The sequence below is a fragment of the Apteryx mantelli genome, chromosome 1 (assembly GCF_036417845.1).
Source record: "Apteryx mantelli isolate bAptMan1 chromosome 1, bAptMan1.hap1, whole genome shotgun sequence".
NCBI lineage: Eukaryota > Metazoa > Chordata > Aves > Apterygiformes > Apterygidae > Apteryx > Apteryx mantelli.
Genome location: NC_089978.1, coordinates 171,748,644 through 171,773,119, shown reverse-complemented (window position 1 = coordinate 171,773,119; position 24,476 = coordinate 171,748,644). Strand labels below are relative to the sequence as shown.

The 24,476-nt window shown below is 40.0% G+C and overlaps 1 protein-coding gene across 1 annotated transcript in view; it reads left to right on the top strand.

Annotated features, from left to right (window-relative positions):
• The window catches only part of PLXNC1 (plexin C1), a 71,482-nt gene that overhangs the window by 12,634 nt on the left and 34,372 nt on the right, over nucleotides 1–24,476 (top strand). The window contains exons 2-14 of the mRNA XM_067312526.1: nucleotides 360–482; nucleotides 1,976–2,110; nucleotides 3,918–4,018; nucleotides 9,419–9,533; nucleotides 10,497–10,641; nucleotides 13,048–13,117; nucleotides 14,495–14,570; nucleotides 14,693–14,749; nucleotides 19,681–19,820; nucleotides 20,799–20,978; nucleotides 22,447–22,534; nucleotides 23,490–23,696; nucleotides 23,807–23,998. Coding sequence (XP_067168627.1) covers nucleotides 360–482; nucleotides 1,976–2,110; nucleotides 3,918–4,018; nucleotides 9,419–9,533; nucleotides 10,497–10,641; nucleotides 13,048–13,117; nucleotides 14,495–14,570; nucleotides 14,693–14,749; nucleotides 19,681–19,820; nucleotides 20,799–20,978; nucleotides 22,447–22,534; nucleotides 23,490–23,696; nucleotides 23,807–23,998 — 1,629 coding nt within the window. The remainder of the gene's footprint in view (nucleotides 1–359; nucleotides 483–1,975; nucleotides 2,111–3,917; nucleotides 4,019–9,418; nucleotides 9,534–10,496; nucleotides 10,642–13,047; nucleotides 13,118–14,494; nucleotides 14,571–14,692; nucleotides 14,750–19,680; nucleotides 19,821–20,798; nucleotides 20,979–22,446; nucleotides 22,535–23,489; nucleotides 23,697–23,806; nucleotides 23,999–24,476) is intronic.

Below are 24,476 nucleotides of genomic sequence, written 5' to 3'. Positions count from 1 at the left end.
CAATTCAGAATAGGTCCAGGCATTATGTCCCAAAAAAAGAGAGATTCAATTATGAAGTAATGTGCTGCTCTTAGACCAAGCCTATGTCATATTGAAGTCAGTGGTTTAGCTACAGTAGATGTAATCTCTGCTGCAGGTGTGACCAGGTACCATATAAAAAAAGTAGTTTTGTGTTTCATGCACTGCTTCCAAGGATATTTTGCTCTGAAATTGTGTCAAAATAAAAATATTATCCAAGCTGTTATCTGAAATTGAGCTCTCTGAGAATCTTTTCAGGGATTCTTCTTTTCCTTTCTATTAATATTTTGCTGTGTAGATGAATAGTTTTGTAATAATTTTCTCTTGTATCTGATTTTCAGGAGGCGCGATCAATCAAGAAGTTACCTACCTTGATTCACTCTGGTTTAGTGGCTGTTTTCGGCACGGTTGTTTTGAATCAGATAGTTCTGTTTCTGGGAACAGATGATGGACAGTTACTGAAGGTAAGCTGAATGTGGGTCCCATGGGGATGCCTCCTTTCTGCACCAGCTACTGGTGTGTTCAAAAGAGCAAAAGTTTCCTGTATTTTTACGCACTGTGATGTAAACAGAATACCCTGAATCTCTGTTTCTTTTTTGTTTGTTTTATGAAGAAACTGCTCTGTTGTTACTTGGAGAACAAGATAACTTTCAGAAGCAATTATGTACCCTGCTTAAAATTCATGGAAACGTTTCATTAATCTACTAATGCCCTTAGTAATTAATTTATGGACTGCAGACTTTTCAGTTGCACTGTCTTTTGTTTACTTCCTTACTTTGTTTTTTTCCAACGGAAATATTAAATACTACTAGATTTTGGGAGCCTGTGAAGGGAACATGTTTGTTTGTTTGTTTGTTTGTTTGTTTATTAGCCTATCTGCGTGATGTGCATAGCCGTCCATTAGAGAAAAAAACGAAAGACTCACTTTGCCGTAGCTTCTGAATAGTTGACCTGTGCCAGCTTAAATCAGTCACCTAGAAGTGAAAGTCACCTTATCTTAGTATCAAACCTTTCAACCATCCAGTCAAATGTCTTTATGGTTGAATTTTTTTCTGGGGTTTTGCGAGAATGTGTATTTCCTGTCTGCACGGCAAAGGATTATTCTCATTTTTTGTTTTTATTAAACAGGCAGTTGGAGGGGAATATAATAAAGATCATGAAAAGCTTCTACCCATTTGATTTCACTGTGCTAAGCTAATGCTTTTGACAATGAAAAATAAAATTGAAGGCTTTCATGTCCCATTTGCAGAGTGAGGACCATGAACATATCTCCCTTGTTTAGTCGTGTTTATGGAAATAAGAGATAAAAGTCATAGAAAACTTTGTATTGATGTTAGTGTATTTATTAACTTGAAAATTAAAGTGGTCTCTGATTCTCTTAAATTCTGTGAGAAGAGTGGTGGAAAGCTCTGGAGTTACGTGAGGTAAGAAAAAATAATAGCAACTTAAATGTATACTCACAGAAGCCACAAAGAAGCTTCTGTCTTGAAGGCATTTGTCAGTAACTGGCATAGGTTCCTTTTTACATGATGGTAGTTCTCATGTGGTGGTGTCCTGGATGTTAATTTGTTTTGTGAACACCCTACTCTCCACTCCATTCATAGAAGTACTTAACACATTATGACTTTTATTTTGGATATAGTTATCTCTTCCACATTCAGTCTTTCTGTCAATCAGGAACACATTTGATGAAAAGGATGTTTCCTACATTATACCAGTGCCAGATTCAGTGCAAAATGTGTCTGGCATGTATGTGGTAGAAATTCTGTTCTGACTGCCTTTTCCTCCATCTTTCTGCAATATAAGAGCCAGGTGTGATTTTGAATTTTATCAGGGCACAGTAAATCATCTGCGAGGTTCTGATATAGCTAGTGAAAGAGCAAAAATTAGGCTTATGATTAAAATACTAACTGATAAATAAAAGGGTTTGTGAATAATTTCCTTTCACTTGTTTTAGGCTATTCTTAATGAGGATATGGTATCTAATTGCCCAGAGATTTTATATGAAATTAAGGAAGAAACTTCCATTTTCCCCAAACTTCGACTTGATCCAGTAGATAATAACTACATCTATTTGTCATCTGCCAGTAAGGTAAGTACAATATTAAATTCAAGTAAACTGCTGCTTTAAGGATTTATACCACTTTATAGGTGAAGTATCTGTTTGGATCAGAGTCAGACCTTAACTATCCAAACTCAGGTTACCAGATTTACATGTTTTGTCTGCACTTCTGCAGAGCTCATAGGAGCTTCCATGTCCATGGTGCTGCCCACTGTTCCTATAGCCCAGCAAGGCCCTTAATGCCATGCTTATTTTATGTTATTCTGTTTAGAGATTCTTTATGTTTCTCTTTTTCCTGGAGCCTTGCATATCTGGCTGGCATCATGCAAAAGCAAGCTTGGAGTTAGCAAACACAGCTTAACAGATGCTTTGGAGAGGATGTTACTCTGAATTGGTAATCTAGGCCTCGGTAGGCTGGTGTTTGCTGTTTGATTATGCAGTCTCTAGTGTGGAGAAGTCTCTTAACTGAAGAGATGGGTTTGAAGTCTTAGTCCTGCTGAGGCTAGTGATAAAATTCTCATCATCTTCAGTTAAGCCAAGTCTCAAAAAAAAAAAAAAACCCACCCACAATCAGAAGTGATGAATATGTGTGCAGAGTGAAGCCAAGGAGTCCAAGATGCCCTGAGAGCTGCTGTGTGTGGGCAGTTGTGTCAGAACGGCACCTTGAGCAGAGAGCAGCTCTGGGGAACTGGTGCAGTTGTTGCAGCATGTCCTGCAGCAAGGCTGCTGGGCATGAACTTTGCAAATTCCTTCATCTCACCAGCAGCTGAGAAGACAGCAGTGAAAATGTGTGGGCTGGCTGGCTATCTTAGCTGGGCATGATTTCACCCAGCACTTTGATACCTTCATTTATATGTATATGTAAATATACACAGGAAAGACTTAGGTTTTCTTTAGCTTTAATAAAAGATCATAGTGTTATGGAGAAGCAACAGCTTTTAGAAACAGCTTTTTTTTTTTCTTGGTAGTAGTCTAAGATGCTGACAGGTTCCTGAACCTACTGATTATCTCAAACATCTCCAGTTAAACTGAGTTTCATAATGTGTGGTTGGAAAAAAAGAGTAAATAGAGTTCTGCATAAAGACATATCCTTGTTTCTGTTAACAAAATATAGAAATTTTTAATTCTTGCAAATTTGTAAACAAATGTTTTGAATCAGGAATGTTTTTATTATTAACATTTTTAATTCACATTATTATTAAAACTTTATTATATTTTTAAACAGCTTTCTCTTTTTTTTTTCCTTTTCTGAAAATGGCTGACTAGGAAATTTGAGCTGAATGTACAAGTATAGATACATGCAATATAATCACAATCATCTATATTTACCTATTGAAATGGCATTTGCATGCATGTTTGGTAGTTGCATGCATTTGTACCAGTTTGCACATGCAGTTACCTGACATGTTGATGCAAACATAAATGCATTTGTTTTGCACGTGCATTTTTGAATGCACCTTCATTAGTCATTTAAAAACTTCAGTTCTGGTGTGAGGAAAACAGTATTCTGCTAAGCAGAACATTATTCATAAAATATGCTTCCTTCTTACTGTTATCACTGTGCTAATGAGTTTTTCATGCATTGCTTTGTCTGTGCTGGCTAGTTAGGAGTAGAACCAAACTATCATTGTCAGAGCAGTTTCATCATCTGATGACAAAATATGATGCGTATAAAATAGGCTACAAATGTCTACCCAAAGGTCTTCTGGCAGAGAGGAGCACATACGGAAACTTCCCCAAAGGCATTGTATTTGGATGCTGTCAGATTTTTAAAGGTAATCTTCAACTTCCCCTACTTATGGAGGCTGTTTTAATTCACTGTATTCTTTGGGTTTAGGTGAGAAGAATACCAGTTGCAAATTGCGGTAGATTTGTTTCCCAGCAAGAATGCTTATCTGCAAAGGATCCCTACTGTGGGTGGTGTTCTTTGAATCAAAGGTATTTTCTGGTGTTTTAGACCTGCATATAAAAGCAATGCATTATTACTTACTGTATGTTTTTACTAGCTTGGGGCTATTCAGCGTTAAGATAGTATATCTTTGTATCTACTGAATTTTTATGTAATCAATCATAGCCATATATGTGAGCCACTTTATTGTCGTGTGAAAAGGTGCTCTGCGCCTTTTAGAGCCCATGTTAAACCTCTGATTTTTGAGATCTGCACATAAAATTTATGTTGGGCTAAAAAGAAAGGATTTTGGTTTTAGAACAGATGTTTTTGCATTCACAATTGATTGGGATATGAAATTGTGTACACATGCTTGAAGCATTTTGATAGCTGGGCAGCATCTTGCTTGTGAAAACAGGGAAACAGTGCTCGGCTGTCTTCAGTATTCACAGTTCCTTGCTTTGGAACCATTGCCTTTTGCTTTAGGCCAGTGGCGAGCGACTTTCCAAACACTTCACCCTCCCATTCAAGTCATTGGTTTTGCTGCTTTCTTTGAAGTGGGTTTCAGAACTGCTGTACTGTATTTCTGGACATGGAAAGACTGGGCTGGAGGACTTCCCAGGTCATCAAGGCTAGTCCTGACTATGGCAAGCAACCACATCATGTAAACCCACTCAAACTGATCAAGCCCTGTCCTGAATTGAGGAAGGCTTTTTGCCCTCAGTGCTTGGATTGACTGGCTGTCCAAGAGCCTCATTGTTCCGCTGCTTTAAAATCTTTCTCCTTGTTTTCATCATGAATCTATTCATAGACAGGGTATACCCATTCTTCTGGTGCCAACATTGCTTCAGATAGATTTTCCCCTCCCTCACACTTACCACTTCAATATTTTTGTGAAAGCAGACCGTTTCTTAAGTTTCATTTTGCTGCACTAAAACAGCCAACTTCAATAATAGCCCTTCTGTGCAGTTTTTATGCATGTTTTTTTAAATATGGACGACTAGGACTGTCATAGTATTTCAGAAGAGACGTCACCTTGCTCAGTGGTGTTTAATCCTTCCCAGTCTATCCAGGAAGCACCTTACTTGGTATGTCCTGGAATTACAAATGTCTTCTTCATGACTGCATCACGTTGATGGGCCACAATCATCCATGATCAAATAATGCCCCCAGGTCCTTCTCTTTCTTTGTTCCCCCCCCCCCCCAACTAATAAGTTTCCACTCTAAAGCACATATGGGTTGAGAGGTTTCTATTGCTCTAAGTACATGTTCTTGTATTTTGTGCTATGTAATGTCATCCTATTTCAAGGTCATCCACGTTTTCCTGTGTGATATTCTGATCCTTCTCTGCATGATAATATTCTCAACTTGATATCATCAGCAGAGGTCATCAGCATATACCTTCTTTTTATGCCAGTTCATTGGTGACTAAAACATTAAGCAAAAATGGTTACAGCAATGATTTTCGGGGAATTCCACTAGTGACCTTCCCTTAGAAGGTTAATACTACCCATTTTGATTTGTTTCAGTGTCAACATGATGTTGTTGAAGACTAACTTGTTTGTATTTGCAAAGGTGGTTATTAGAAGAGACTGGATTTTTGTTCTCTGATGTGTTTTATTCAAACCCTCTTTTGCTCTCTTATTAGAGGCTGTGTATGTTAAGAGTGTTAAACTTTTCAGGCTTTTAATTACCTTATAAAGAGCTTGAAAATAGCAGTTATTAGTCAGTAAATCCCCTTTTTATGAGGGGAATCACCAAAAGTTTCCAACTGGTTGAAACAGAGATCATTTACTCTTTTGGAGAAAAAGTAAATTACTGTAATGTGAATCCTCTTTAACACCTACATCATTTTTCTTTGTTAAGCCCTTAGCATCATTAAATTTTTGTGGTTGTGAAAGTATAGCTCTGAGTGAAACTTTAGAAAAAGAAAGAAATGTTTTTAGCAAATGTTTTTAGTAAAATCAGGACATGTCCACTAAAGCAATATACTCCATAATACATTTTTGTTATTTGGAAAAATATACCTGCTGTTGTCAGGAGACAGAAGTGTTGATTTTGTGTTAAAGAGATTGATGATATATCTTACACTCTAACTAGAGAATAAATTTTATGTTAAATATCCATTCCAGTTTTAATAAAACTTATTAGCAGTGCTTCATTTTAAAGACTGTGGATTCAAATCCAATGTTTTGGTGAAAAAATATACACATCCTATTGGAAGTGAAAACAAAATGAAACAAAATATTTCTACTCTTCATATTTCTACTGTTTGTTCCACAGGAACAAATGTATAAATTCTCCTTTTCACTTACACTCATTCAAAAGAATTAGTCATAGCATAGTATGATTTCTCTTAATGTATATTGATTTTCTTCAGATGAATCAGATTTATCTGAAGTATGTTGAAATTACTCCAATGCAAAGCACTGATGTTTTCCATGTATTTCAATATGGAAATAGTACAATATATCTTAGTTGTCTGACATGATGAACCTGACTTTCAAATTTGGTCAGTGCTTGTGGCATCTACAGACTTCATTTAGGGGTTGGTATCTTGGAAAATCAAGCCAAAACTTTCTCTGAAATTGTGTTCCTGTTCTACAAGGCAATCAGCATATTATAGCAAGACAGAGAGAACAAACTCCATAGGCTCTGTAGTTAATATAATGGTTAATGAAGCAGAGGTTTAAATACATATGAATGAGCCAGTATGCATAGGTACCGTGTTGTTCATCATGAAATAAGAGGAATGTGATTCACATTGTGAAGAGGAATCTTTAGTAGCATAAAGAACTAGCTTGCTGTGAAAGATTAGAGAAATTCTTCTCTCTGCTTTTCTCTGTACACAAATCCGTGCATGTTGGAAATCTGAGCCACTGAGTACTTAAAGCGGATACTGCCCCTTCATGTCTCATGGAAGCCTCAGACTCCTTCTCCCTAAATTTGCTCCCTTTCTGGGGATTACTAATGAATCTCACTTTTTGCTTTTTGTCCTTTCTTGTTACTCTCTCTCTTTCTTGCTATTCTCTTCCATGTTGTATAGGGTCTGGCCCAGTCTGCCTTTCCGGGAAAGCCAAACTCCAGAAATTTTGAAATTTTCAGCTACTTTTGATGCATTGATTTTTTTTTTTTTTCCTTTCTTAGGAGTTGTCTGAACCTGAATATGCTGATAAACCCTTCTCAGCAGCATGTGGTTCTCAAATAATGTTTATCTGTTATGTTCATTCCAATACACTCACAAACAATATAGATTGTCTTGAAATAGGGCTATAACAAAATAATCTCGTCCTTAAGCAAGTGGATTTCATGTTATTGTTGCCCTGTACAAGGCAATTTTGCTAATTTATGCTGAGAGGCACCAGACGTTCTACTTTCCCCTTTGCTGATGTTTCCTACAAAATGACCATTCCCCTCAGCACATAGCGTGAGTGTTAAAGGCCAGCTTTTACAACAGCAGAAGATGCATTTTCCCTAGCACAAAAACATGCACAGCCCTGGGTCCTGGGTGACATTACTTTTTTTGCCATGCAACTGTTAGATCCTTCTTTATAAACGAGGGAAACTAGCTCACTACTTGTATTGCTCAGGCAATCTAAGGATGCAAATATCTTTGTCCTAGGCAGTTTTAGAGATTCAGCTCTATAAATAGCTTTCTTCTTCAGTATTAGTGTCACTGAAATCTATATGCTTGTCTTGTGCCAAATATGGTAAATGTGTTTCTTTGCATCTTCAACAGTGAGATCCTCAGACCATCAGAAACTACTGGATGTCTGTCTCCCGTGTCTCATTCCCAGTGGGAGTTAGTTACCTATACCTCCCTGAGCATTCAGGTTTATAGATATCTGTTGCTAACATCTTGCCTTTTGTGGTTCAAAAGCTGTGGTGCTTATGGACCTTGGTGATCTCAGTAATGTGAAGAGAGATATACATGAGGCCAAAATTTGACCTAGTTAAGTCAACTTGAAATATGTCAAGCATATTCTCAATTTATTATAGTATAGTAATGATCTGAATGTATTCAGATGCAAAACGCCAGCACGTTCTTATGCAGCAGGAACTCCGTTTCCTGAGTCAGACCACACAGGAAGTGGCCTTGTGCTTAACTGCATTCCTGTCACCAGCATCTTGATTTACAGAGATGATGGCTATATGGTCTGTTTGGGGGGTTACTTTAGGCATTTTGGAAAGTGGTGGACATTTTTCTTGAAAGTCTTTCATTTCTTTTTTCTTCTGCGGAAAAAACCCTCTTGTCTAAATGTGTTTATACAGTGAGCTCTGAACTCCTCCTGAGGCCCATGTTTTGGAAACGTGTGCACATATCTAACGTTTAGCCAAGCAATAGTTCATTAAGGCCCATGCGACTGCTCACATAGTTGAGGCTACATGTGCTTCTGCTTTTTCATGGAATTGAGGCCTCATACTTCTTTTGTTCTACCTAATTCAAACAGTCTGTTTTGAGGGAAAATTCTTTAAGTAATATCTGGAAGTGAACACTATTAAAATATTCAGATATATGCAGTGAGTACTTGCTTGTATTGACTTGCTAGCTATCTGAAATTATTTGGAGTTAAGCTGTGGATTGTTCATTAACTCTCCACTCCAGTATTTTAAGGATTCACTTTTCAAACAGAGTGATTGTCCATCTAATTTGTATGCTGATGTTCTGGTTTTTTGCATGTATTAATATGTGTAATCTCTGTAGTGTTTATATCTCCCAGTGTTTCCTCATTCTTTCATAATTTTGTGCTATCTGCTGCATGCTTTCTATTTCCAACAATTTGCTATATAAAACATTTACTTTGTGCCATCCTACTTCTGAAATTGAATTTGTTCTTGAAGATGGAGAAATCTATTTTGAAGTACCTCACATCGGTGGACAGTGAACAAGATTAATAGGAATGATTCATCTCATCAGCTGTACATGTCTGTAGCATAGCTCTACATCTGAGCTTCAACCTCAGCTCCCCTTGCGCTCAGTGGAGAGAAGGAGCAGCTTCTGTCTGGTGTGATTCATCTCATTTTTGTGTGAATGTCTAAAACAGGTCAGGTTACTCACACCCTAAAAGAGCCTATGTCTCTCCATTGAGTGTAGAGGGAACTGAGGGATCGGGTCTAGAGCTGTACATTGAAACAGTCTAAAGTTAAGGGTGATGAATTCCAGCCCAAGCTACAAAGTCCATCATTACTGGCCAAGCATCTAATGTTTCCTTGAGTCCCATTGACTTAATCAGGACCCTAGAGCATACATCAATGTGTTGTAATTTATTTTGATAAGCAGAAGATTTTCCTGATTGTTTTCCTGGAGCTTTTTGTGGGTGTTACCATATTCCTGTAAAAAAATCAATCGTGTTCCTGTAAAAAATCAATAGCATTAAATAAGTTGAAGTACAGTGTCTGCAATCAAAGCCACCATAAGGAGGCTAGTGTAATTTTATTTCTGCTTTTAGGTGCACATTAAAAGAAAATTGTACACATTCAAGCAGCGTAAATGGTTGGTATAACATTTCACATGCACCTGATAAAGATCTGAAAATCCTGCTAAGTTTCCCTGCCAGAAATCAGGTATGTACATGCAGCTTTATGCATATTTGTTTATTGTGATTTTAAATGTGGTGTTCTGTCACTTATTGCAGCTTCCCTTCTTTTGTCACTGTGCTCCATATATTAGTCGCTCTTATCTAAACAATTGGCAAATATATAGGAAAAGCCAATAAGCTGAATGTATAGATCAGGCAGATGCTCTCTTCCTCTGTTATAAAACATATCCTCACTCTATACTTCATGATGTTGACTCGAAAATTCACTATGCTGACAAAGGCATTGCTTTCATTATATCAGCTATTTTAGTATTTCAAGTGTATTGTCTACGTTCTAAGCTTTATAGCAAGCTACAAAACATTCACTGGGACATATGTGCTAACACAAATACATCTTTAAGTGTTTGGTATTAGTGTTTATTCAGTGTCTGCTCAGAGCAAACATAGCCTTGAGTATTTGATTATCAAGTATTGTGACTGGCCACTTAATCTGCACGCTATTGTGCCTGCCTTCCCGATTGAATGCACTAATGTGCTTGTATTCTGTCTGCCTGAACAAAGGAGAATTTGTGGTAAGACAAATTCTGTTTCCTAATTAAGCGCACTTTGTATATTGATGCAAAAGTATGCTTTCTGTGAGGAGCTGTGCATTCTTGCTCAAATATTTTTAAGGGACAGCATATAGCACTGTTATGGCAAAATTCTAGTATGATATATTCCAAATGATATATTCCAAATTGTTCCCCTCACATAATTTACAGATCCATTTAATTTCAGTAAATAAGCAATATGTTCCTTTCAGCACTCTTTTTGTATTGCTTCTCCAGTTGGGAGAGGCTTTTTCCTTTGATAGGCTACCTAGTAAATTGTCTGCTTCTGCCATGAAAATTTTCTTCTGTACATTCCATAGTCTGAAGTTTTCTGTAAAGACAAGATGACAGCTTAACAAGTATTACAAGAAATCCATTGTATTTTTATGTTTTTATAGGTTGCTGTGGCTGCAAGTATAAGCAAAATCCTTACTTCTTGTATGGTAAAAATTATAAAACCTATTGAAATACTTTATGAAAATGTAATGCTGAAAAACTCATCTTGTTTCTGCAATCTAACTACACCAGTGATAACTGATAATGGTATGTTTTACTTTCCATTTATTTCATACTTATTCATTGTCCTTTATTGCTGAGGAGAACTGAGCCTAAACACAGGTCTAATGTGTGTAAGTGTAGGTAATGCTTTCTATTAAATGACATTGAAAAAAATTATTCCTGTTCTGGCAAATGATTTGAGTATATTTACACTATTCTTGATAATTAAAGTTTTTTTAATAGAGAATCCTCTCTAGAAGAAATACAATATTTTAACATTCATAGCTAGAAGCAGATTCCTCAGTTCGGCTTATAGCAGTTCAGTCTTTTTAGGAGTGTGTCTACATGGTGCAGCTACCAGCTATACAAGGAAACTCAGGGTAGCTACAAGTACAAGCAAACTGGCTGGAGTCATGGAAGAGGGTTGTTCAGTGCTCTGCCTGGGAAAATGAACCCATCTCAGCCCTTCTCTCATCTGCAAATTTGTTTTTGCAGGAAGCTGTACCAGCATAAATAAGAGGAGAGTTTGACTGTGAATGTCTGTACAATAAATAATCTTCACTTTCAGTTAACTGTTTAAACCTACTTTAGATGCTTGTCAGAAAATAATTTTTGCATATAGAGGCTACCACCTGTAGATAAGCAGAAAAATACAGGCTTCGGGGTAATATGGCTGGTTTATCTTTTTGTGTTTGACTTGATTTATATTTCCAAGTTAGTGGTTGAATCATTACACAATAATTCTTATACTAGTTTGTTTACCAGTAGTTCTCAGAAACATAGACCTGAGAAATTTGTGTTGGTCATGTGGATCACATGATCTGTTTTGTGCATTTTGGGGGTTATTGTAGATCTTAGAATGAGGTGGTGAATTACTGAATGTCTGGACTTCTGGAATTTTTGAGCTGTTCTCTAGGCTTTGGTCTCAAAGTTCAGATGATAAACCTTCACAGCAGGGTGTTATTTGATTAATAGAAGGAAAAAGTCCTTCCTGCATTGCTTCAGGGGTCTGTATAGAAGCACAAAACTCTTTAAAACAGTTTGAATTTACATTTCTTTGTTTTTGTTAGAACACAAAAGAGAGCTTAAATCTAAACCAGGGCGTAAAGATGGCAGACTCAAGAATACCATGTATTTTTAAGTTACATGAAGAGGAAATAGAAAATTTAGATAAGTGCCTGCCTTCATCTTTTCCTAGATAATGTAGCCCAAAAGATATGTAACATTTTGCATAAATCTGATTCTGTTATAATAACTTTGTGTAGAAAGAGGAATGAATTGTTAACCAGAACTTACAATGTCCTGTCTTTTTGTAGATTGCGGTGCTGCAAAAAGCTCTCTTTATGGGATCCTTGTCCCTGAGAGAGGTTCCTTGCAACATTGAGATCTCGGGAGATCATCCTATGGCCTTTGCATATCATAATGCCTATTGTATCTATTTTATGTGTCAAGTTCCTGTCTTAATACTGATTTGAGAATCAAGAAGAAAAGCCATTGTCCTTAATAGGTGACAGTTAGGGTATCATGAGTATTAGGACACTCACAGAACTCATGTGTGAGGTGTAGCCAAAGTTGGTTCTCATCTGAGCAAGCCAACCTGTGATAAAGACAAAGATTTCTGTACCTTTGCAAAGTAGGTATACCTTAAATGTGTAGCTTTCACATATTAAGAAGCCATCTACTTCTTAGCATAAAGAAGCCAGAAGACTGCACACATGGGTTTCATTTGATCTCAGACAGTCATTCATTTTGCAGACATACACATCTGCAGACACGCAAATGAAAGGGACTATGGTTTAAGTGGTATATCTAACTCTGCTCTTCGATGTGGTATTCTGCTCATGGGAGAAGAAGATACTCTTTCATTCCACAGCTGCCAGTGAATTGTCGGTACAGTAATTACGAGCTGAAATAATGGCAAATTGACTCATGCAATCATAAAAGATTTAAATAGGATGAAAATTGCTATTGCATAGATTACAAAAGAAGACTCTGAGACTAAGTGAGACAAAATGGGAGGAGTGCGGATATGTTGGGATCTCTTGCATTAGAACAGTCTGTTGCCTTAGAAGACTTGAATTCAGGATCTGGCTGTGCCACAGGTGGACTATGTGCTCTTGGGGGGTGATTTGATATCCCTACTTCATGGTAGCATTTCCTCAGCTGTATCCTGACAGTAACATTACTTCTCTATATCATGCAGAGATGACATCAAGGTTAATTAATGAGTGTATGTAAAGTCTTTGAATAAGGTGCTAAAAGGTGCTACTGAAGGACAAAATCTCGTTATTTTTATCAGTCAAAAGTGTGAGCGAATGTGTGTGTGAGAGAAAAAGGAAGTGCATACCATGTAGAGAACAGCTGAAGGCACATGAGACTTCAAGTCAGGGTTTTTTTTTACAGTAATCTCTTGTAATATCTGGCATATGTCTAACAGTCACATTTTTCCAGATTGTCTAGTTCTTGAAGCATCGCTGTCCTCAAGCTCTTGGAATATCACACAAACATTTCAGTTGAAAAAGTAAGAACCTCTTTCTTATTGAATCTCATCGAGGGGTTTATGTGCGTGTGTGGGGAGGGGGGCTGAAGTATAGTTGCTCTTTTTTTCATACTTACAAAAGGAAATACATTTCACCAGATATAGCAAAACCCCTTTTCTCGGTCCATTTCCTCTTTCTCCTCTCTTTCTTTGTTCTTAGAAAGCTACTTTCATGTGATGCTTCTGTTGTTTATCAGGACCTTGGCAGCTCTAGGAGAGTTATTACAATACAGGTCACTTCTGACAAGTGCCTGATGAGATAGTGAAGGATGGCACAATGATATTAAGATCCTTTTTTTCTGTGTGAGAAAGGAGGGCCACCTGTTACTAGCTCAGGATAAAACCTGGATCAGAGAAGTTTCAGTCGACTGAAAGAGTCAAGAGATTCTGTAAAAGTCACCTTTTGGAGTTGTTTTTTAATTGTTCGGGATGCCATTTAAATGTGATACACAGGTATCATGAGTACAGTTAAAACAGAAAGCAACGCTTCATCTGCTAATAGTAGTAGCGAATACCTGTTGTTCTGTGCAAAGTATTCTTCAGAGCCATAGTCTTTGTTCCAAGCTCTCAGCAGGAATAGTTTGTGCCCAGTCCATTGACTAACCCTTTATGATACCTAGTTGTAAGACCTTAGAAAGGTCTGGCTAACGTACACTCTAGGTAATTACAGTGCTCCCTTTCAGAGCTCTGCTCTTCCCTGTATACAGAGGCTAATTCATAGGCATCTGGGAAGAAACCGAACTCCTGCTTTTTGAGAATTGGCACATCAGTTCCCTGTCCTTGGAGCAAGACAGGGAAGGAACTGTCATTCTCTAAAGCACAGTACTTGTCAGCATGTGCAGAGGGGAGCTTTGCTGCTGTCGGCCCTTGTTCCTGCTGACTGATGTATTGCAGAGCAAGATGGGACGAACTTGTCTCCAGCTGGCATATATTTTTTTGGTAGGGGGAAGCAGTAGTACTTGTTAACACTACAGATGCAGAACAGAAGTTCAGGAAAGCTGTGAAAGATTCAGTGATGTTTTTTTCTGCCCTTCTCTGGATAAAAAATATGACCTAGACACTTACTAGAAAACCACAGCAAAATGAAACACAGAGTATTCTGTCTGCTTCATGCTTTTCGTAAATTTATGACCCACAGCATAAATTATATTTCATACTAAATTTGTCGTCAGAATAAGCAGAACAGAACAATAGTCTTGGAAGGTAAACACAATGTATGTGTTTTACACATTTCATTATGTTTGCCAGATTGTTCTCTTGGGTCTGTGCTTTTTTTTTGTCACTTGAAATTTCACGTTCATGGCTGAATTTAAATTAAGTCCCTGTGTCTTACAAAAATTCTGTTTTCTGTGTTGCCAGCTGCTCACGATGTATACACAAGGGTGAGTGTGCCAGCTGTAAAAGGAAGCGTGTCTCTCCTGCCACTGCCTGCCAGGTGAAGTTTGGTGTGGAGGACTGGAATCTCCTGTGGTTCTTTTTCCTTGTATTTCTTACATCTGAGCAGCAATTTGTCTCTTCCTTGTCCTGACATGGAGAAATGCTGATTTTTTTTTTCAGGATAGTTGTAATGCCACTGCTACTTCCAAGGGGAGCACCACTGCACAGAAATCAGAGGTTAGTTAGCATTTTGAGATTGACGTTATTGAGATACTGTGGGCTGGGGGAGAAATTCATGTAAAAGGAGGGAACTTTGCAGAAAGAGTAGAGGTAAAGATGAGGAGGCAGACAGTTGGTTATATAGAAAGGTAGTCCAGAACTTGGATTAGTACTACTTTTTCTTACTATACTGCTTAAAGGCATGAACAAAGATTTGAGTTTCAGATCCAGGCATTGTGACGATAAGCACTGTAAAAGTCAAGTGCCTACCTCTAGGTGCAGTATTTACAATATTGCCTTAAGTGCCAGAGCCCATGCGCGCTGTATTTAGACACTTCACAAGAGTCAATGTGCTGAGTACTGGGATATCTAAGTTGACCAACAAAAAAACCCAAAGGAGAACATCTCTGACTTAGTCTCTTACCAGGACTTAAATGCCTGTTTGAGGGCTGCTATCACAGACAACTCTGTGAAGCTAGGTTTCAGAGCTGCAAACCTCCTTCTCATTTTATGCAGCCAGATCACAGTTTCTCTTAAAAAATAGCTGCCAGGAGAACAGAAGGAAGGGGAGGATGTGCCACCCACTTTCTGCGTAACAGACAAGTGGCTAGAGGATGCATCCAGGAACTGGAATCCCTGGGTGCTAGGAAATCCTTGGCTCCTACTTCCAGAAAAGTTTTCCTTGCTTCCGGGCTGCAGACAAAACTGGGGATGGAGCTACTCTCACCCCTCCTGTTCAAGCTGGGTTGCTGGGAAGGAAGGAGTGTCGCTGGTGCCAAAGTACCCTTGTGAATCTAGTCCTTAAGTTCTCTACTGAAATGGTACAGACCGTATGTGAACTCAGCCCTCCTGCCTCACAGGCCAGCCCTTTAACCACGAGGTTATCCCTTCATTCTTTATGGTGCCAGAACGCTTTTCTTTTTTCATAAAGCTTAGTAATCTTGTCATCAGTGGTTGCTTATGACATGCAGGTGTTAGGAGAGAAATGAGTAGGGAAGAGGAATCTGACTGATGAGCAAGTACATAGAGATTTGCTGCCTACACTTCTTGGTTTCTGCCTTTCTGTGAGTGATAGAATGGTTGGTATAAATAGACACTGTGTTCTTATCTCTAAATGTCTCATTAGAACTACCCAAACTTTTACCTGTGAAAAAGAGAATTTCCTCTTAAATCCAGCTGTTCAGCTGAGGTTTCTTAAACAAAATCCATTTTGTTTTCCACAGACACAAGTGGGATTGTAATATTTTTGCTTGTGAATACTGATATTCTGGATTTGGTCTGCATATAAAGCTTTGCTGCTGATGAAAGAACAGAGGAAATTCTTTGCTCTGCTTCCAAGTGCATTAATTTGACATCGGTAAACAGCTGGAATTGCCTGGGAGATGGCTTTCTTCCACACGCCATATCTTGGAGAGACAGTGATGGACAAGGCTGTGAAAGCTCTAGAGGCAGTCCACAGGCAGATGTTTATTTAGAAGTGGTTAATACATTCAGAGGACTTAAAATCGCATTTGAAATCCTGCTCTGCTTTTACTGCTTATGCTTTAAGGGGCACATATTGGAGGGCTGAGAAAGAGGACTTGTGTTTTCACATAGCCCCAGCCGAGCATTTAGTTTAATTTAGTTCAATTTTAGTTTAATGTACTTTTCTTTGCTGACAGTCCCAGCCCTCCTTCCTGTCGCCAGCTGCTGGCTTCTATGCATGCACCTTCCTTCCCCTTGTATGAGGACAGCAGTTTGAGTGGTTGTGCGAGCGAGCTAGATTGGGGAGCCGATTTGGCTGGAAATAAATGTTTTCTTTTGGCAGGTTATTTCTCATCTGGGTCAATTCCATGATCCAGCTCTTCCTGTAGCCTCAGAGCCTTGTGCCAGCACTGGAGAAGGAGCTGTGCAGGAATGGGGATGAGCTGCCCAAGGTGGCAGAGGCTGCGGAAACCGGACTGCTGCCAAATGTCTCGCTGTGCCCCGCAGCCATGCTAACCACACCTCTAAGGGTGTCTGTAGCTGCCACTGTTTGCAGAGCCCCGGGGAAGTGTTACACTGTTCGGAGGACAGAGGGCTGGATCTCAGAAGTGTGTAGCTCTGTGGAAGTTGACAGGGTCGTGCTGATTTACGTTACTTGAGGACCTGGTGCACACTTTGTGTATGACTCTCTATGTGTTTATGTTGCTTCCATCGCCATCGTATCTGCATGCCTCACAACTACTGATATTTATAAGTATCTTCCTGCCTCTCTTCTGCCTTCTGCCTCTTATGGCTGGGAATCTCTCTTCCTGCCAGGCAGGGACTTTGCATGCAGAAACTGAAAGGTCAGTGGCTCTCTTTTGCTAGGGAAATGAGCGCCACAGACCCCAGCTAGCCCTTACCGAAGCTTTGTTTCCCCTGCATTCAGAGGTGGAATTCACAGTTTCTTTGTTGCTGAGAAAGGTAAGTGTCGCTGACAGCCACAGTCAAGTCTGGGAACGGGCACTCAAGTATCAGGGGCTAGCTTGGCTCAGACCTGCGAATATCTGCACTAAAACCAAGAGTCTGAGACAGAATTCAGCAGGGAAGTTGGTGTCATTTAGCCGCAGGAAAGGCATAATTCGGGGGTGAAACTTCAAGAATGAACCATTTTTACCACGATTTCTGTTTGGCATAAAAAGAAATGAAGCAGGCTAAGTGTTCTCTATAACCATACCATCTTTTCATCTCCTGAAATTTCTCTTTCCTTCCTTGAATGCTGGCTGTTAGCTGAAGTTTGGGGAAGTGTAGTTTCCTCCAAGGCCTGGAGGACCTGCTGCTCAGAAGAGGGCAGAGGGGGCCTGCTCCTCGTACACCTAATCAGGCTGCACCCTGTGAACGCCTTGAGCATGCCTTAGTGCAAGGCAGCTCTTGGCGCTTCCAAAAGAGGACGTGCTGTTGTAGATACTGTGCAAGAAGGCATGTTCCCCTAGTGCAGTGCAGCATCGCTGTTAGCCCTCACTGACCAGCACCAGCCAGCACAGGTGCCCTGTGGTGTGCAACACCTTGCAGAGAGCCTGAGCCCGGAAGCACCGCATTGGCCTATGACCTCCCTGTGCATGGGGCGCCTGGTACTCACCGTCTCCATGTAGCCCTGGGGGATCTCTGCATGCTTGTGTTATATTTATATTGTACTAATCCTGTGCTTCAGGATTCCTGCTAGTTACCTGTGAGAGCCCAGAAGCAATTTTGTACTCCTTTCTGTAGTATTTGGCTTCTGGGTCTCTCTGAGAATACTTGCTTTCTTCTGGTGCACTGGCGACTGTGCGCAGGCAGAGACAGGATGTAGGTGGGGTAAAGCACTCGTGCTTCACAGGCTTTAAACACTCAGGTTTCTGCTTCGTTTGTCCTGCTCGCATGCTAAGGGTTCAACTGATCCCTAGATCAGGGTGGGAGCAAATTTTCCTCTTCAGGCAGTTTGACAGGGATTTGCTTTGCCCTCCTCTGTTAACTAGTGTCCAGAAATCATCTTGGAGCAAAGGAATTTCTTCAGCAAATTCCCTGCTTTTGCAGGGCTTCTGGCCCCAGCCTTTGCACCCTCCTACTCTTTCCTAACGCATCAGTTGTGGTGTTTGGTCAGTTGTGACAGATGTCTCACGTTTATTCTGGAGCACTGGGAAGCTTTCTGTGGGCAGTGGTGACATGGGCAAAACGTGCCAGAGACTTTTCTGAACTGGGCCAATTTGCAGAGAACTGGATTCAGTAACCCAGGTGGTCGCCTCAGGCTAGGAGCCCAAAGTCATGATGGTGCTCAGATAAAAAGACATAAAAAGATGAGCGGGGAGAAAAGCCTTGTGGCAGGGACCTTCCTTGCTGGCGTATAGGTTCTGCACCAGCTCTGTTCTCACTATCAGTGTTAGTGGGTTATGAGCCAGCTTTACAAAGACAGAAGGCTGAACGTACCCATGGACATGTCCACAAGTGAACTCAGCAGAAATCAGGATAATTGCAAAATTTTAAAAGCTTATTTTAGATTACTTTTCTAGGCAGTCTAAAACCAAGTTAGAAGTCATTTGCCTGAGAAGGTCCCAAGCAGTTTTTGGTTTCACATGCATATTTTCCTGTTATTTTGGATGTTTTCACTTTTCTGTTGTTGTCTGAAAGATGCAGAGGGAGGAAACTGACTGTATAAATCTATAAGATAAACTGGGGAAGCAACAAAGCTGATTAAATATGAGATGCCATCAAATGCTTCAAGTGAATAAGCTAGGTAAAACATCTCTATTCTTGCTCAGTAGTGTTAGTAAAAGATTAAGCAAAGAAAAAGGTATGCAAAGAAAAGCACAGTTTAAAAATTGGCCATGTTTCTGTAAGACTGTGACATCAGCAGAACAAACTAGGATTATTTTTAAATGCTGGAAGATAGATTTGTAAACTTCTTTGCATCAGAATGTAATACCAAAAGACTCCTGCAATTGTGTTGTACCTTTAGCTCTATGTATGACTTTGAAAAGACGTGCCAGTAAAGCTAATTCTGGGCTCTTTCTTGACTTTTCATTCTAGGATTTGACCCTGCTTCCCCTTTTCAGGTCATGAGGGATGCCTTCATTTGTTTCTCTGATCTCTCACAACGAAAGCACCATGGGTTTTGTCTCCTGTTGCGTTGCTCTTTAGTCCCTCAAGGGTCGCACAAAATTTATCATTTCAAGCTGGGTTGTTGTGATGTGTGTGTTCCAGTATGTCAGATTGTGCTTCCTTTTAGCAACTTTATTTAGAGATAAATTGAGATATAAATTATGTAGGTAAAAATAGTTGGCTTGTAAAGAATTTGTGGTTGCCAGTACTTCTCAGGATCAGATTCAAACTTAGCAAGATTGGAAATTAATTAAAAAATGTATCCAAGTGCCATCAAATCTGCATTCCTGAGTAGTGGTTGTTTTTGTTGCTGTCAGTTAACAGCCTAGCCTTTTTATAACCAGATTTTGTTTTGCTTTGTTTTCTAATAGCATATCAACATTCATTCCATTGAGCCTTTGTGGATTTCTACATTAGGCAAAAGTGAATTAACAGTCAAAGGAGAAAACTTTACGCGTGCATCAGGCATCAAACTGATACTGACTGGAATCAGTGGCTGTAAACCAGACATGTGAGTTAACACAGCTCTGAAAAATGCTATTTTTTTGCTTTGCATAGTGAAAATTACATGTACCCAGACCCAGATTTTTCTCTAGCTATGTGGTTGTGTGAGCCATTCTCATGGACCTCTCCTTAGCAAAGAGTGGTGCTCTGCACTCTTGCTTTAGTTATACTTCCACTTTAAATTCCCAAAGGAGGGAACTTAATTTCGCGTTTGGGTACTATACAAGGGATGGAGTGGTTAGGTGGGCAGTTTGTGCACCTTTGGATTGTGGTCGTGCCCTAGCTAATTCATCTCAGCCACAGTTAGGACAATTCTGGGTCTTGTGGCCCTCTAGACCTTGCAGCAGCCAAAGAGAAGTTAAGTCACAGGAAAACCTCAGCTTTTATTTGACTCTCCTCTGTCTCAAAACATCCCCCAAATATTCTGGCTGCCCGTGATTGCCAAGCACATTTTGTATAGCTAACACTTGAAAAAATATTCATATGATACAGTTCCATTTTTACTTCAACCATGAATTTCCTGGGGACCACAACAAAACTAAAAGAGAGAATGAGAGAAAGGAAGGAAGGAAGGAAGGAAGGGAAAAAAGAAAGAAGAAAGAAAGGAAGGAAGGAAGAAATAAAGAATGAAAGGGAAACCGAAGACTCATTCCTGAAGAGCTAACAAACCATGTTGGCAGCACAGAGAAGTACACCGTAAAGAGTGAAATCACACATGAGATTACATAGCCTTGTCCCAAGGCCATAAAAGCAATATCCTTGCACTCTTGTGCAATTATGGTGGCACACAGCAACTTCATTCAAAAGATGCCCTACTTTGTGTTTTCAGCTCCCTACTCTCTCTTTCCGCATCCATCTGGCTGCTCAAAGAGAGTCATTTCTCTTCTCTCCTCGTCCTTTGCTTTAGGATATAGGCTTCATGTAGTAACACCAAATGAATGGCATCTGTGATTCAGCGTCTGTGACTGTTTTCTTTCTCCTTCAGTATTCAAGTCAGAAATGTGCTTAATGATACACAAATGACATTTGCTCTCCCACCAACACGCAAAGAGGCCAAAAGTGTATGCATACAGGCTGATGGGAGAAAATGTTCACCACCAGTGACATTGCATTATGTTTCGCTGCCATCGTGTTTTGGAATCACACCAAATACCTCCTGGGTCAGGTAAAATTTGTCTTCCTACACTTTTTTGTATTTAGTAAAATGTAGTTCCACAGAGCTAATATGAATCTGCTTACTTGGTCAGACTGCAGCCAACATAAACTTGGGTGACTGCACTAACTTTTGACATGCCGCTGTGCTCATCTGCACTGCAGAGAGCCTGAGATAATGAACTGTAGTTTAAACCTGCGGTAGCCTGTTGTGGAGGATGAATTTACCCCAGTGAACTGGCTTAGCATTTAATATACAGAGAGGGTCACAATCGCTGCAAGAGGAATTCTGTATTTCTGTTCAAATTCCTTTTCCCTTCCCCAACACTCCGTAGCAGAAGTAAAAAATAGTCTCTTGGTATTAAAGTTAAATCCAAAATCTAGGTAGCACACAAATTTAAACTCTGATTAACTTTGATTTTCCTCCATCATTTATTTTGGATAACTATGAATATACCCTTCACCTCCTAAACACTATGAAGGTCAGCAAATTGAAAATACAATGAAAATAATTGTCACTGCAATGATACACACAGACTTGTTTTAGGACCCAGTTTCATAGAGCCAAAAGACCCATATTCAGACTTCTTCTGTGTTCTACAAGAGACTTATGACTCTGACAGAAGAGTTGTGGTGAAACTTATATAGTGGTTTAAGAAATTCTCAGCCACAGCTTTCCACCTGTCCCTCTGCCTGCACAGCAGAGCAGCAGAAGGGATTTTTACCCACTTTCAAGTTCTCAATCTGACGTCTTGGCTTAAAGCACTGGCAAGTGTGGATTCATGATAATATGTTGGACTGGCAGCTGCAGCAGCTGAGCAGCTAGGACACATTCCCTCCCCTCCAGGTGAAGGGGCAGTTGCAGGCAGCTGGAAATTAATAATACCTTAAACCACTCCGAGTGTGTTCACCAGAGAGTGTGAGCCAGAGCCCTCAGACACGAGCACCTTTGTGTGTGCTGAGACAGATGGTCTGAATGCTGCCAGAAATGTTCCCTGGGAGGTGCCTGGCACCATCAGGTCATCCAGAAGAAAACAGGAATTGAGCACACCCAGAGCTACTCTGGGACAGCGAAATACTGTGGTATTCTTTCCCCAAAATAGAATATTAACTCACAGTCTGGTTCTTAGGCTGGGTGAATATCAAAAAGGTCGGAGAGTCCCTGAAAAGAAGCATGCACGTGCATGCTCTCACATCATTTGGTTTTGTGTTAGCAAACAAGTTTTACCATAACCACAGGAAGAAAGAATGGAAGTACAATATATAGCTCAAGTACCTTCAGAATAACTTTGTACAATGGGAGAGCCCAGCATGCAGATTATCTGGTCCTGAAGTTTGATTTTATTTTATTGGCTGCTACCAAAGCAAAATGTACGCAATTAGTTCATTTATGGCTAAAACCTTAATGTAGGATTTATCTGCAAGAAAACTCATAATATTAACCTCTTTTATTTGTTTGTTTTTCTGTTTTTGTTTAATAGTGGTGGTCGCAGAATAACCACATTTGGTAGAAATTTTAATGTGGTGGACAGTGTGATTATTTCAGATGACCAGAGACCAAACCTCACCGTAAGTCATAATCTCCTTCACAATAACAAATACAGGTGTCTTAAGGGAGTAGTTTTTGTTCCCAAAGTTTCAGGAAGATCTCAGTATTTTTGAAACACTTATACACATGCTTACCACCAGTCTTCCTACTGAAATAAATATGACCACTTGCCGGATTACAGTTGCCCACATACAGGATCATAGATAAACATAAGCTACTCTTCTGCATGATGCCCTGTGTCTTTTTTTGGTGCTCTGGGGACTTCTTTCCTAAGCTGTCATCTCTGAGCCCCCTGCTCCAGATGTGTGTCCACTGGAGGAGAAGGTGGTGATCTGAGGAGGCGTTTTCCCTACTGTTGATCCCGTCTCTTGATCTCAGCACACCACTTCCCCACATGTCACTGTACTTCTCTCAATTTGTGCTGAGAACCCAAATATTGCCAGTGCCTCGACCAGGACGGGCACTGGTGCTGGGACGAAACCCTTTCTGTGAGGCGGAGAGGAGGTGGGCAGCCCGTTGCCTCCTGGGCTTGCAGCACGGAGTCCGGATGACAGCAGCACCACCCCGGGGAGTCACCCGTGGGGCGACTGTAATGCACCCCCTTCTAGCAGGAGCCAAGGTGGGGACAGCCTAATCCTGGGGGTGTTGAGAAGCTCATCCTGCTCATCTCAAAGGAGAGCTCCCGAGCACTATTCGCTGTGCTCTCTTCTCACTGCAGGAAATACCTGCTTTAGCAGTGTGCAATCAGCCTTAAAGCCGCACGCAGGGAGTGCGATAACTGTGCTTAAAGGCAGATGCAGGCTCAACAGAAACTTTCCAGGTACTCTGCATGGAGCCCTGATCCCAGAGAGGAGGTTTAGCAGATATCTGTGTGAAGTCAGGAAGACTTTAAAATGATTTTGAGTGCCTCTGTTTGTAATTGTACCTACTGTTGAGCACTTAATGACAGTTACAGCTTTGCTATTGCTTTTCAAGGTCTCTAGGTGTCCTGGAAATGAATCTGAATATAATTACTTAACGCCAAGTCTGAACCATGCAAAAGAGGGAAAAATTGTTGATATGATGTTAAAAGTAGAAACTACCTTTATACCATGTGTCAAGTTACACTACCACCCTGACCCAGTGTTCATTAACTACCAGCTGCACACTGAACTGGATCCTGATCTGGAATTAAAAATATATGTAAGTTTGAAAAATATATATATAATTCCTTATTTAAAATAGTCACTGGGGATCATTTTACATCTTACCATATTTAGTGACTGTTTTCTAACTTCAATTTTTTCCTCTAGAAAGAAAATGACAACTTGAATATTTCCAAAACTGAGGTAGAGGTGTATCTCTCTTATATGAATGGTGCACAGACCAAAAAGATATGGTTCGATGTCCAAAATATTACCAAAAAACCTGACCGTAGCACCATATTGTGCAAATTCAAAAGGGAAGGAAGTGACAAGATTGATTTTTCCACAGTGAAAGTTTTTGTAAGTAGAATTCCGTTTTGTTGCAATTTAACAATGTTTTGATGTTTATATAAATGTAGTAAAATGTAACATTAATGCTCCGGTTGTGAACATTCTTTATAGAGAGAGGAATTGGATGCATTTTCTGCTGTCTTGCCTAGGGTGCTTGGTAATCTGGTTATCTTCCTCACACCTAAGCATGTCCGCCTAGCTTAGGTACCGCTAGCAGTACTGCGCTCAACTGCCTAGTTACTGATGGAGTATCAGAGACGGGCTTTGCAGCCCAAACTGAGCTCCCTGCTGTTGAGCTCCAGCAGGGCGGTAGCTGTCACACCTCTGACTGCAGCACAGACACGGCCAGTGAAGCGTCCCTGGCTCCAGGGCTGCCCCTCTTCACAGGTCTGTAAGCAACCTGGTGCTGTAGTGTGGCCATGAGGAAAAGGATTTTGTCCTCCTGTTCACTTTTCTCCACTAAAAGTGGATAAGGGTCTTGAACTTT